This window comes from Colossoma macropomum, unplaced genomic scaffold, assembly GCF_904425465.1.
Source record: "Colossoma macropomum unplaced genomic scaffold, Colossoma_macropomum, whole genome shotgun sequence".
NCBI classification, from domain to species: Eukaryota; Metazoa; Chordata; class Actinopteri; order Characiformes; family Serrasalmidae; genus Colossoma; species Colossoma macropomum.
In genome coordinates, this window is record NW_023494810.1 from 4,791,474 (window position 1) to 4,805,329 (window position 13,856).

The 13,856-nt window shown below is 37.3% G+C and overlaps 1 protein-coding gene across 1 annotated transcript in view; it reads left to right on the plus strand.

The window, feature by feature from the left end:
- Positions 1 to 13,856, plus strand: part of epha8 (eph receptor A8) — a 158,256-nt gene that overhangs the window by 136,959 nt on the left and 7,441 nt on the right. The window contains exons 10-16 of the mRNA XM_036559745.1: positions 2,263 to 2,330; positions 2,514 to 2,639; positions 2,902 to 3,087; positions 3,843 to 3,904; positions 6,134 to 6,343; positions 8,121 to 8,270; positions 13,296 to 13,486. Of these exons, the coding sequence (XP_036415638.1) occupies positions 2,263 to 2,330; positions 2,514 to 2,639; positions 2,902 to 3,087; positions 3,843 to 3,904; positions 6,134 to 6,343; positions 8,121 to 8,270; positions 13,296 to 13,486 (993 nt within the window). The remainder of the gene's footprint in view (positions 1 to 2,262; positions 2,331 to 2,513; positions 2,640 to 2,901; positions 3,088 to 3,842; positions 3,905 to 6,133; positions 6,344 to 8,120; positions 8,271 to 13,295; positions 13,487 to 13,856) is intronic.

Sequence of the window (13,856 nt, forward strand, 5' to 3'; positions counted from 1 at the left end):
TCAGAAGACCTGCCTTCTGTCTTTCAAAGAAATCTACAGGGATGTTTTTCCACACCTCCAAAGTTCAGTCTTAGAAGTTGGTTGCATTTTCTGCTTCTCACAATCCAAGTAATCCCAAACACATTCAGTGATATTGAGGTCTGGACTCTGGGGTGGTCAGTCCATTGTTCTGACAACACCAGCAGCTTTTTAAATTTATTTTTAACTTTGCTTCCCTTTTGTACAAACTCAATTCCAATTGTGGCAGTGTTATATTAGCAATAATGCTAATAAAAACAGAAGGCAATGACTACTAAATTATGTTTGACCTATATTAAATTGAAAACAATCCCAAAAAATCATTTATGTTTTGCTTAATGAACTTCATTGTTTTTTAAAAATATACGCTCATTCAAAATTTGATGCCTGCAGCACCTTCCAAAAATAGTTGAGACAGGATCATGTTTACCACTGTGTAAAATCATCTTTCCTTTTAATAGCATGTTTGGTGATCGATCACATAACGACCTTGTTTACACATGGTCACTTCATGTAACTAGTATCTGAATTGTATCCAGATAAGATTTTAGCCACATGCATTTACAATTAGTAGTCAAACGTGTCCCTGGTTAGTCTGACTGAAATCCAATTGCCGTGTGGGACCAAATATGTAAATCTGCTTGTTACACAGTAACCAAAGCTGTTTAGATAGTTGCTCAAATGTTGCATGGTTCCTGTGAGTCGTCTGCAGTTTGTTTTGCACAGCAGTGTCTGTCCACATTGCTATTAAGCATTTAATTTTGTCCAGTCCCCAACCATGTGCGTCCTCCATGATTATACTCTTCACAGGCACGAATCACATGTCCAGTGGCAAACTGCCTGGGGAGGAGTTTCAGTTGCACTGGGAGGGGTTTTGGTTGTCCAATGGGTCTAGGAGAGATGGATGCATTTACACTGCTATAACATGTGGCTGAAATGCGTCTCAGACCACCTCCTGTGCTTTGAAGGATCTGATTTGTATCTGTTTTGAATGCATCTTGGGTGTGTTTAGACTTGAATTGGCCTTATCCAGATACAATCCTGATACTCAAGATGCATAAAGTGGCCAAGTGTAAATGGGGTCAAACAGATCCAGTTCTGAAAGTAATTTCTTTTGCTATTCTTCTATAATACAAGTCTTCAGCTGGACTACGGTATGGGGGGACTGTTGTCATATTTCGAGCTTAATAAGACACATATTTTTAATAAAAGACAGTTCTGGACAGCAGGCAGGCCAGTCTAGCACCCATATTCGCTGCTGTTGTAACATGTGCAGAATTTGCTTTAGTGTTATCATGTTGAAATAAAAGTGGGTGTTCCTGAAAAAGATGGTGTCTAGAAGGCAGCATATTTTGCACTAAAATGTGTTCAGTCTTACTATTACTAATACTAACTCCCCTTGCCTTGACAGACCCTGGATTTTGAACTTTACACTGGTAACACTCTGGATTGTCTGTTCTTCTTTGGCCTGGAGAACATAATATCCGTTAATTTCATAAAGAATCTGAAAGGTGGACTCATCAGACCACAAAACATGATTCCATTGTACATCTCCAGTTTTAGAAATTCCTGTTCTTTAACTTATTTTCCTTTGACCCTCCTCCCTTATTAAAGTGAATTACCTTATATCTAACCTCCTTAAAAATATCTCCAGCTGTTTTGACTGGGAATGAAGTAAATGAAGGGTGGTCTCTGGCTTAGTTGGTCAAGATTCTAAAGGTTGTGCTATTTGTAGGTAAATCATCAAGTTTTCTCCTCATATGCTAAGTTTAATGCAAATTGTGCATTTCTGCATCGCTATATTAACAATGCAAGTCCTTTAACTTTCTATATCTTCTTAAGTCTGCTTGGAATTACTTTGATTATAGTTAATTATCAGCCACTTCAATGAAAAGAAACGTTTTTTGTTTTTTTCTCAACAGCACTTAATCATTTAATTCATAGGAGAGGGGATAAAGACACTGAGAAGTGTATTTTATCCCCATATGACGCACAAGTATTAAAACATGAAATGACTCAATGTCCTCAGATAACAGAGAACAGAGAACTGTTTCTGAGTTAATTAACTTTTACATTGGGACTATAATTGCTAAACTCTTTCCAAATGATGCAAAGGTTTTCCTGTTGTATAATATATTTATATTTGAATATGAAATATGTAAAATATGAGCAAATGCTGTTATATAAGGCACATGAACTCTTTTCCAGTGTTCTCAAAATTGCTTTCCATATGTTATGTTACAGACATTGTGGCTACAGCAAGGCTTTCCAGGATTCGGATGAGGAAAAGATGCACTACCAGAATGGCCATGGTAGAAAAGACACTGTTCCTTCAAGCTTCAGCTTTCAGTGCTTTTTAGTCTGGGGAAACTATTGCTTTTCAGGGCCAGTATGTAGCAGTGGCTGCTGCCTGGGTGCTTCAGTGATTGTGACTGTGATTGAAAATTGCTTTCATCCGGCAATATGTGACCAAATGCTAATTCTGTTTATTCTAGTATCATTTCCAGAAGCCAGGTTTTATATTGATCCCCACACATACGAGGACCCATGCCAGGCTGTCCATGAGTTTGCCAGAGAAATTGAAGCTTCCAGGATCAAAATTGAGAAAATTATTGGCTCAGGTATATTTGGATTGCACATGGCAATACATACTGGGATTTTAAAAAAAAACTCTATTACCATTTTCAGTCATAAGGATGTGAGTTGATTATTAAGATATTAATTCAATCCACATATATATATATTTATATAGCATTTTTTACAGTATGTGACTCCTGTCTAATCCTCCTGTTTAATTCTCAAAGCACAAACCAAAATTGCACTTACTTCAAAACAAAAGTCTGGGGTAAAAATAGAACCGTGTTACTCCTCTCTGTGGATCAGGAGAGTTTGGGGAAGTTTGTTACGGCCGCATGAAGCTGCCGGGGAAGCGAGACATCCCAGTGGCCCTGAAGACCCTGAAGGCCGGCTACACAGAGAAACAGAGGCGAGATTTCCTGAGCGAGGCCAGCATCATGGCCCAGTTCGACCACCCTAACGTCATCCACCTGGAGGGAGTGGTCACGCGAAGTAAGACGCAACACCTGGCCAAACGTTTAGAATCACTTGATTTACAGTCGTTTGCAGAAGTTTGAGTGTGTTTTTATGAGTGAAAATAAGTTAACACATTCTTTATGGGATAAAATGTAAATATGGCTTTTTTCAGCAAATTTTAGTGCACAGTTTCTGTTTAACATATTAGAATAGCCAGAATGCCATTACTTTCGCACAGGCCACATTTCATTTTATTTTTACTTTTTTGAAAATGTATTAATTAATATGAATTTCTCTTCTCTTCTCTTCTCTTCTCTTCGCCTCGCTTCTCTTCTCTTCTCCTTTTTTTTCTCTTCTCTTCTCTTCTTTTCTCTTCTCTTTTCTCTTCTGTCTTTTTTCTCTTCTCTTCTTTTCTCTTTGCTTCTCTTCTCTTATTTTCTTTTCTCTCCTCTTCTCTTCTTTTCTCTTCTCTTCCCTTCTCTTCTTTTCTTCTGTCTTTATTTTCTCTTCTCTCCTCTCCTCTTCTCTTCTTTTCTCTTCTGTCTTTTTTATTTTCTCTTCTTTTCTCTTTGCTTCTTTTCTTTAATTTCTCTTCTCTTCTCCTGTCTTTTTTTTCTCTTCTCTTCTCCTCTCTTCTCTTTTCTTTTCTTTTCTTCTCTTCTTTGTTCTCTTCTGTTCTCCTCTCTTCTTTTCTCTACTTCTGTCTTTTTTATTGTCTCTTCTTTTCTCTTTGCTTCTCTTCTCTTCTCTTCGCTTCTCCTCTCTTCTCTTTTCTTTTCTTCTCTTCTCAGGTAAGCCAGTAATGATCATTACAGAGTATATGGAGAATGGGTCACTGGATTCATTCTTGAGGGTGTGTTATCTCCTCACTGTCAGCAGCATTTCTCCAGTTTTCCTTAACTCTTTATAAAACTATACATCCAATCAGAAGTTGGCAATTCTGTGGCATCAGTTCTGGAGTGTTAAAATCAATTCTAATTATTTGTAAACAAACTAAAATACTTAGGCTACTTTATAAACTCTAAAAATGCTTTATAAGGCATTATTAGTGGTTTAAAAGGGTCATTGTTCATTATAATACCTTTTAAAGGGGAACTCCACCGATTTTGCAAAATTACTCAATCATTCAATGGTTTAGATGTAAACAAAATCATTCAGAGTGGCGTGGTGTAAAATGTGCCCTTCTAGAGAAATTTACAGAGTCAAAATTTTTCACCATTGTAGTACTCGGAACCAGACGTCTGAAGCATTCATTGGCTCTAAAAGCTACATCCTGTTATGTTATTACACAAAATGGTTATAAATGTGGTGCTAAAAAACATATCTTTTAGAATTTAGCGCTATTTAACCATTATCAGCGTGACATATTAAACCTTATATGACACATATAAGTTGTTTGGTCATTTTGGGTAGCAGTGTCGACATACAGATGTCTGGTTCCTAGTACTACAATGGTGAACAATTCTGACTCTGTAAAAGTCTCTAGAAAGGCATGTTTAAAACCAAACTACTCTGAATGGTTCTGTTTTGCATGATTAAGTAATTTTGCAAAATCTGTGGAGTTCCCCTTTAAATATATAATGACCTGAACATAATTATAAAGCACCTATAATATGTATCAACATTTATAAAAACAATATGAACATTAATTTAAAAGGACATCAGTGAGTGTTTCAGGTAAATGATTGATATTTGGTTATTCTTTGCTATAAGTAAATTATTATCATACTTTACTGTACTGTATACAGTTAGTTCCATCCACGCAAGCTGATTGGTTAAGAAGCGTTCTAACCGTTCTGTTATGGCGAAATAGTTTTTTTCACAAACACTGTATCACTCCGCTGAGACGCCGTTGCTATGCATCAAAGTAAGACAGGAATTATTGCAGAGAGAGTATAATATATCATATAATGAACCAAGTAGTAAAGTAATTTCCCTGAGCAAGAATAGAATAGAAGAAAACAAGCGGTGAGTGTGAAACGAGTTTAATGTGTTGGTCTGTGTGGAGCCGGAGAACGAACTGCCGGCTGTGCAGCGAGTGGGCGGAGTTTATTACTCTGACATAGCAACAAGCTGCTTGTTAAGGAACTATAATTTGGTGAAGGAACTGCAAACATTAAAACATATTAAACGCCGCGTTCACGGCCCAGTTTATTAATTTCTTACTTTATTTATTTACCTGTTGTATAAAAGCAGTAGAACAGGAGGAGTGTGTTATCGCCAATAACATCACGGCTGTGATGATCTACAGCGGCCAAATCACAGCCATGATGTTATTTCGTGATAATGCATTCCCTCTTGTGTTCTATTGCTTAAATAAGCTTTGGATATTTCCAAATTTGAATATTTCCAAGCTCATTCAAAAAACAGATTAAGAATAGCAATTTAAAAACTGTGCAGAGTCTTTACTAATTAAAATTGTAAAAAATAATTATAGTTTTATGTAGTTTTAATTATAGTTTATACACATTTGTTATCTCCAGTAAGAAAATTGCTTTGCTGTTCCTGCAATAATTTATATATCATATCTCCAAAATGGTAACTTTAAGGGAGAAGGACAAAACATACTTTATTTTTAATGTAAGTCAATGGAACCAGACGTTCTTCATTTTGGGCCATTTCTTTTGGTCCATTTATCATGAAATTTACACACAATGTAAAGGACAACAGACAATTTCAAGCTATGTCAAAAACTGAAAGATGGGGATGTGAGGTTTTGGTCTGACAGCAGCGATAAATATAATAACCTAAATTTGAATAACCTAAATACCTATAACCTTATACCCAATGTTATAAAAATAATGTTCTTATAATTGTTAATTCTTATTATAGGTGCTTTATACTTTTTATGCACAGGTTAGAGCTATTTAAAAGTCATTATAATGGATAGTGTTACTAAATATTTATAAGTCACCAAAAATTAATTGTAATATATCATCATGGCCTTATGAGGCATTATTATAGTGCGCACAGAGTATTGTAACCATAGTCAAAGCTGAGGTTTCATGATGCACTGAATATTTTTTTTAAATGCTTAATCAAATTATATTAGAAACGAACATCTTTCCTTTTTTTCCAACAGAGACATGATGGTCAGTTCACCATCATTCAGCTGGTGGGAATCCTCCGAGGGATCGCAGCCGGCATGACTTACCTGTCTGATCTCGGGTATGTCCACCGGGACCTGGCTGCCCGGAACATACTGGTCAACAGCAACCTGGTCTGCAAGGTTTCAGACTTTGGCCTGTCAAGGGTCCTGGAGGACGACCCTGATGCAGCCTACACAACCACTGTGAGTTTCTGCTGTGGGTTTATTACAGGTCTGCACACTTACACTCGACAAGAACAAGTGAAAACAGACTGAAAACATCACACAGCTGAGCCAACAGGCTGCTGCCTTCTCACCACACTACAGCTCAACAGTGTGAAACCAGAGAATTTTAATAAAGTAAAACCGGTTTTGTTGAAGATGTAGTACTGTGCAAAAGTCAGGGACCACCCTTCATTTATTTAATGTCCAGTCAAAACAGCCATTAATTACAAGCTATTCATTTCTCAGGAGATATTTCTGAGGAGATTAGATATAAGATAACACCCTCGCATGAGGAAGGGGAAGTCAAAGGAAAATAAGTAAAAAAAAAAAATTCAAAGAAATTATTAAAGATATAGAGAAAACGGGAGTTCTAACAACTATGAAAGATGACCAGAACTGTCTCAGTCAGATGAACAGAACAGAAAGCTTTCATCTTTGAAAGAGAGGAAGAAATCAAGCTGCTTCAGATCTGAAAACATCGGTTTCTGTCCATCCTTCCACTGTAAGAAGACAACTCAGCGCTATGGGTCTGAATGTGTTTGGGATTACTGGAATCAAGAAGTGTAAGGGCCCAAGTTCAGGGAACTCCAATTCCCAGAAGCCCTCGGGGTGAATAGGCCCAAGCTGGCACACCTGTGGACTCCTCTACTTAAGGCTGTGGCAAACAGTAGCCCTTTGTCACACATTTGTAGAGGGGTGACCGGTATGGTACTTAGCCCAGGTGGGTATTTAAATAAAAAAGAAAAGAAAAGAAAAGAAAAGCAAACAGGTGAAACATAAAGTCAACCTTCCTTTCATAATCATAGAGGAACTGTTTTTTGTCTTTTATTTCACTTTTTCTATCTCAGCCTTTGTTTGAGCATGCTGCTTTCAGCATCCCCTTTGTTTGCCTTTTTCCCACCATTTTTTCCCAATCTTTGAGGTGTTTTTCCCATTTTCACCTGCGCTTCCTGGTGGTACAGCAATTCACACTCCATCGCCTCAATCAATTCATTTAAGACCCTTTCTCACGGGCTTTCCTCTCTGCACTTGGGTCTGCCTCCCAGCCGTCCCGTAACAAGAAGCAGAAAAAGCAACCAACTTCTAAGACTGAACTTTGGAAGTGTGGAAAAATATCCCTGCAGGTTTCTTTGAAACTCAATACAAGTTTCCTGAAAAGAATGTAAACTGTAATATAGACAAACAGTGGACACACTAGATATTAAAAAAAATATTATATTTCATTTTTGAGGATTCAATTTCTGTAATTTTCTGTGAAACATGTTCTTTTTCCAGACTTTGAAAAAATTATTGCTGGCTGTTTTGACTGGAAATTAAACAAATGAAGGGTGGCGCCTGACTTTTGCACAGTACTATACACATATACAATTATTGTAATATTAAACTGGGACTGTACAACAGGATTCAAATAATTTGTAAAAATAGAAATTTCAGATGTATTTAAAATAAACTGTAGATGATTCTAAAGCGACTGATCTATCACATCAATAATGAAGTTTTAATATATAAAAAATATCCACAATGACAGATAAACAAGAGATTGCTATGTATCGTTTAATAAAAAAATCAATTGCATAAATAACGTCTAAAAACATCTTTTTGTCCCTTGTTTATAATATTTCAGTCCACACTACACTGTGAAGTTCTGAATGAAGTAACACTCATTAACATGAAAAATGATCCCACTCTTTTGAGCAGTACAGCGTGTGGAAGTAGATGTGAAGATAATGCTGGTTTGTCCTTCGTTGCGTCTCAGGGTGGAAAGATCCCCATCCGCTGGACGGCTCCAGAGGCCATCGCCTACCGCAAATTCTCCTCATCCAGCGATGTGTGGAGTTACGGGGTGGTGATGTGGGAGGTGATGTCCTATGGAGAGCGGCCGTACTGGAACCTCACCAACAGAGACGTAAGTGCCTCATATAGAGCAAACAAGCAAATGACTTGTTTCTTTATGCATTTAAATGATAAATGCATTCATAAACATGGTATTGGTGCCAGGGTAAACATCATATCTATGAAACATAATTTTTTTAGGAGAAGGAAAAAGTATTTTAATTAATGTATTGTTAAAGTTTTTAATGTAGCTGAAAAAAGCATTACTTTCTATTGTCATTAATTAATCAGATGTAGGTAAAGAGCAGCTAGTTTTTTGATATAATAGCAATGTTTTGTGTGACATTAAAAGCTACAATACTAAAAGTTAGAAACCACCCTTTGCTTATTTAACTTCCAGTCAATACAGAGAAAGTGGGAGTTCTAACAAATATGCAAGACCTGGTAGACACCAAAACTGTCCCCATCAGATAAACAGCAGGTGTTTCTGTCCATCTTTCCACTGTGAGAAGACAACACAGTGCAACGGGTCTGAAAGGATGTGTAGCTGTTAAAAAGCTTTTATTGACAAAATAATAAGAAGCTACTGATCTTCTCAGAACAATGAACTGACCACCCCAGAATCCAGACCTCAACAATCACTGAATGTGGTTGAGGTTATTTGGATTGTAATAAGCAGAAAATGCAACCAACTTCTAAGACTGAACTTTGAAGGTGTGGAAAAAATCCCATGAGCCACTTTGCATGGCCACACCCCAGACAGTGCTGCCCTTGGCGGATGCCACATTATTATTTTTGAAAAAATAATACCCAGATGAGCATTTCACCTCAGATTTTGTTGGTGGCAAGGTCACAATAAAGACGGAAACGATCAGATACAATTAATTTTAGGTTTTACATCAGGAAAAAATACTGTGAATTTAGACACATAGTCGTTTTAAACTGTACATAAAACTATTATTTTAATTAAAAGGTCAACATTGCATTGAGATAACGTAATGAGACAGAACTGGCCAGACGCTTGAGGGTAAAATCAGGAAATGAGGCTATACTAGTTTGAACGTGATCAATGCTCGTGGTCAAAACACAGGTGTAGGTCAAATCCAGAACAAGCTAAATACAAATAGGGACAAACAACAAAGACAGAAAAGGCCAGTTCACAGGCAAGCAATAAACACAGTCTCTACAGCAGAATTAGACTTTTAGGTAAACATAAAATGATCCCCCTTTGCAGTAAAATAAAGCTTTGCTGATCATTCTAACACAGTTTTAACAAACACTGGTGTTAATATAGAACTGCTAATTCACTGACCTTTAACCCTGAAGATCGGTGTGCAGACTGCTGGTCACCATAGCAATGCAGATGAGAATCTGGCCTAGCTAGCAGCTAATGAAAAGGCAAAGAGAAAGATTTAAGATAAACATCAATGATTTGGAGACGAATCGATTTATTTACATTTATAATCACTCCAGCTGGTTTTCTGATACGTTTAATCTGCAACGAAAAACTGACAAACATTAAATACTTGAGAAGCTGAAGTCGCTTCTCATTCACCAGCTTCTTGTTTGAATTTTCCTGTTCCACCTTAAATGGTGCAGCAGTTACATTCTGGTGACTTAGGCACCATTAAAGGTGGACTGGGAAAATTCAAGCAAGATGCTGGCGAATGAGAAGCGACTTCAGCCTCGTAAAAAGTTGAATGTTGAGAGACATTTTACAAGAAAATATACTATTTTTGAGAAAAAGTTTCCTGCTGGAGATGCGAGAAAAGTGGCTATAGCTGAGCTAAAGCTTAAAGCAGAGCAAAGTAAGTCTGTGTTTTCGTTTATATTGTATTTTTTAGCCAACACTAGTACATTAGAACATACAGAGACATATTTACAGCCAAGATGGTAAAATGGACATGAAATGTTGTGGCTCCCAAGGTGGTTTGATTTTTGTTGAAAGGACATTTTGGGTTGCCGACCTCTGAGCTAGACTAAAGCCCAGGCTTATATACTAGCTAAACAGAGCCATATGATAAGCAAGACAGGTGAAGCACATCAGTATTCAGGCAAGGTTGAGTGACAATTGGTTATTGGTGGTGATTCCACAGTCACATGATCTCCCAGGGAGTTCTGGGAAGTGTAGTTCACTAATGAGTCAGAGCTGGAGGGATGTGTGACAGATAATAGGTAAAGCACTGAATTTTAAAGATGAGCACAAAATGTTGTAAAGCGTTCTGGACCTGCTATAGTAAAGCCTCCTTACATTGTTTTATTCCAATAACAAAGCATTCGACAGAGCACAAACCCGTTTGGAGTTAGGACCGACCTGTTTGGAGTTGGCGAGTTTGGAAAATGCAACCAACTTCCAGGACTGAACTTCGGAACTTCAGATAAATATCCATGCAGGAAGCCTTCTACCTAGTAACAAGCTGAAATGATTTGAAGCTCACACTCATGCAGGAACTCTAATACTGAAGCTTTAACTGCTTTATGAAAACAAATATGATCATTTAATTTCACTGTCTGTCAGTCAGACAATGAATCTTCATCTAATAAGAAGATTAAGGAATAATAAAGTTAGACTGTAATATTTTAGGTACCTAGTTTACAGACCGAAACTGAAGCTATGGGTGTCACTGAATATAATTGGATACAGTTATACAAATATTTGGGAAAAAATAATACATTTAAGCAAATTGAATTAATTTTGGAGTTAATATGCTTTTGTTACAACTGCCTGATATTTACACTTTTACTTCTTTATACTTTTCTGTGGGATTCACTGTGTGTTATATAAGGAAATGTTCCAACTGTGCTTCTACATACATTGAGGGAAAATAAGCATTCAGCCTTTCCACTTGTATCGTACTGACAGGAATATGTAAGGTGTTTGTGATGCTCGGTAGCTATTTGTTTTTTGGTGTTGCTTATTAACGCTGTCAGTGAGAACTTTAGGAAGCTTCTTCACCTTCACCATGACTGCCATTTTTTTAGAATGCCACCAGAATGTAGAGCTTGATTCATTTTATTTTTAACGTTACATATATGCTTATGACTTCAGACCATGCCTTCAACATGGTGGTGGTAGTATGAAGGGAGACTTATTGAGGGAGGGGGGAGAACTCTGAGAACTTGGGCTGGAGTTCTGGGCAGCTTCTGCCTGTAGCTAGAAGGCCGGACCAACCGCATAGCTGTAGCAGGACTGATGTAGGACTGAGGAAGAGGGAGGAGATGGGGTGGCGGTGGGGATTGCGAACACTTCGTCACGACAACAGAAGGTGAGGATGGGAATTTATAGGGCATTAGATTAGAAGAAGGAGGGGTTTCAGGTATGTTCCTCCCCCAAACTTCAGTTATAACATAACTACAGTGTATTTCTGAATATCTCAATTACTAAGTATCTAAATATTTTTTCACTATCAGTATGGTTTTTTGGTATATCTTTGTTTATGCTCATGATTACATACTTTTTTGTTTATGTTTATACGTGTAAATTAAAAACAGATTATTTATGTAAATTTGAAGTGGATATATGTATTAGAAGTTTATTAAATAACAAAAACAATAGTCTGATCACCTCACTGTATTTCAACATGAATATTTTTCCAAAAAGATTTTTTCAAAGCTGTTTAAGAACTGAGAGAAAGCCAAGTTAATATAACTTCATTCATCCTTAATAGTCTCCAACTTTGCAATACTAATTGAGTGTAATTATGTAATCGCATAATTAATCATATAGCTTACTGCGTAATGAAATTTGATTGCATTTTATTTTAGATTTGAGTATTCAACTCTGCACTGACAATTTTCTATTTTTTCCATGTCAAAAAATGTCAAAATATTGAAGAATCTTTGCAAAACAAACAAAAAAAGGTCCTTGTTCGTCAAAGTTGTGTACAGTCAGATGTGATTGCAAACTGAGCACAAACAAATTTCACCAACAGTTTTGCTGTTCTTCAGTTTCATCTTTGGCATATCTGTATAACAAACTCATGTCTGCTTTAGGAGTGTGTAAATTTGAGCATAATTGAATAAGAACCTGCCCTGTGATGGACTGGCGACCTGTCCAGGGTCTATCCTGCCTTCCGCCCAATGACAGCTGGGATAGGCTCCAGCACCCCACCGCGACCCAGAAGGATAAGCGGTTTAGATAATGCATGGATGGATGGATGGATGAATAAGAACCTGAAATAAAATGCTTTATTTGCAGTTAACTACTCAAAATCATCATCAGTATAATGTATTAATACCAATAATTCGAATAAAAATAAAAACACCAGTAATGCTAATAATGTGTGCAAATGACAATCCAGCACTTTTTTACATGCACATTGATATAAACAAATGCTGCTGTTATTCCATATTCCATTTAAAGACATTGTACACAGTGCTTTTGTTTTATACTACTGACTCCACCCACAAAATAAACAATACAAAACACAGGTAGTGCAGAAGCATCTCATACACTGCAAAAGTACAGCATTTCATAATCACAATGCACAATCAATTGATAAAAACTTCAATTTTTTTTCTATTTCACTTTTTTTTTCTGTTTGGTCAGTAGGGGGAGCAGTGCACTCACTGCTCGACCTCGCTACAAGCACAGCCATTGGCTCATGAACCGTCATGAATGCTGTCATTTTATTGGCTCCCAACAGAAACATGTGGATGAATTAGGACATCCTTCATGTAAATGATATGTAAATGAGATTCTGTTAGGCCGGCACTTGATTTCACGCACTGAAGCTGATTCATCAGTTGTTCTCAAATCTCCACTTGTTTATACATTGTACAAAAATTTTGTTTTCATTTAACATGAAAAGTGGTCAGATCTGCACTCTTTTTATGCAACACTTGATGAATAAAGTCTAATAACTTCTCACTAAATTCAAAACATAATACTATATCTCCTCTTCTGCCTACAAACACGAATATGGTATGAATTCAAAATCTGCACTTTTGGCAGAATTGTTCCTAATGTTATAATGAATTACAAGTAAGAAATGAATTCGTCATATAAAATTAGCCCATATTTTCATTACCGCTGGTGATCCTCTGAAGATTAACAACATACATGACAATGTACATGTTCCTCCATGTTTTTGTACAGGTAATCAAGTCAGTAGAAGAGGGCTACAGGCTGCCGGCACCGATGGGCTGCCCCGGCGCCCTCCACACGCTAATGCTGGACTGCTGGCAGAAAGACCGCAATGAAAGGCCAAAGTTCTGCCAGATCGTCACGGTCCTGGACAAGCTTATCCGCAACCCAGAGAACCTCAAGTCAATGGACACATTGTGCAGGTAGGGACCCGGCAATCGATACGTGGGGCCTTTTGAGGGATTTGCTTGACAAATGCACTCTGTTAGTGTCAGATATGATCCCTCATTGAAGTCCCTGCAAAGTTAGGGCCAGAAAGTTTCTGCTCTCTGCCTGGGAATAAGGTAAGTTGTCTTAAGAAGGGGGCTAAGACGCAAGTGTACATTTTCCAATAAGCTCATTTCAAATAGATGTGTTCTCTGTTAAATAAAAGGGCTCTGTGCTATATTGTCATTGATCTGCTGCTGGATCAAAAGAGTGCGTGTGGTGCTAGTGGTGGTGGTGGGGAGGGTTGGGGTCAGGTTTAGAGGCAGCATTTACAATTGGACTTGTATAAATTGCTTGGATGGGAGT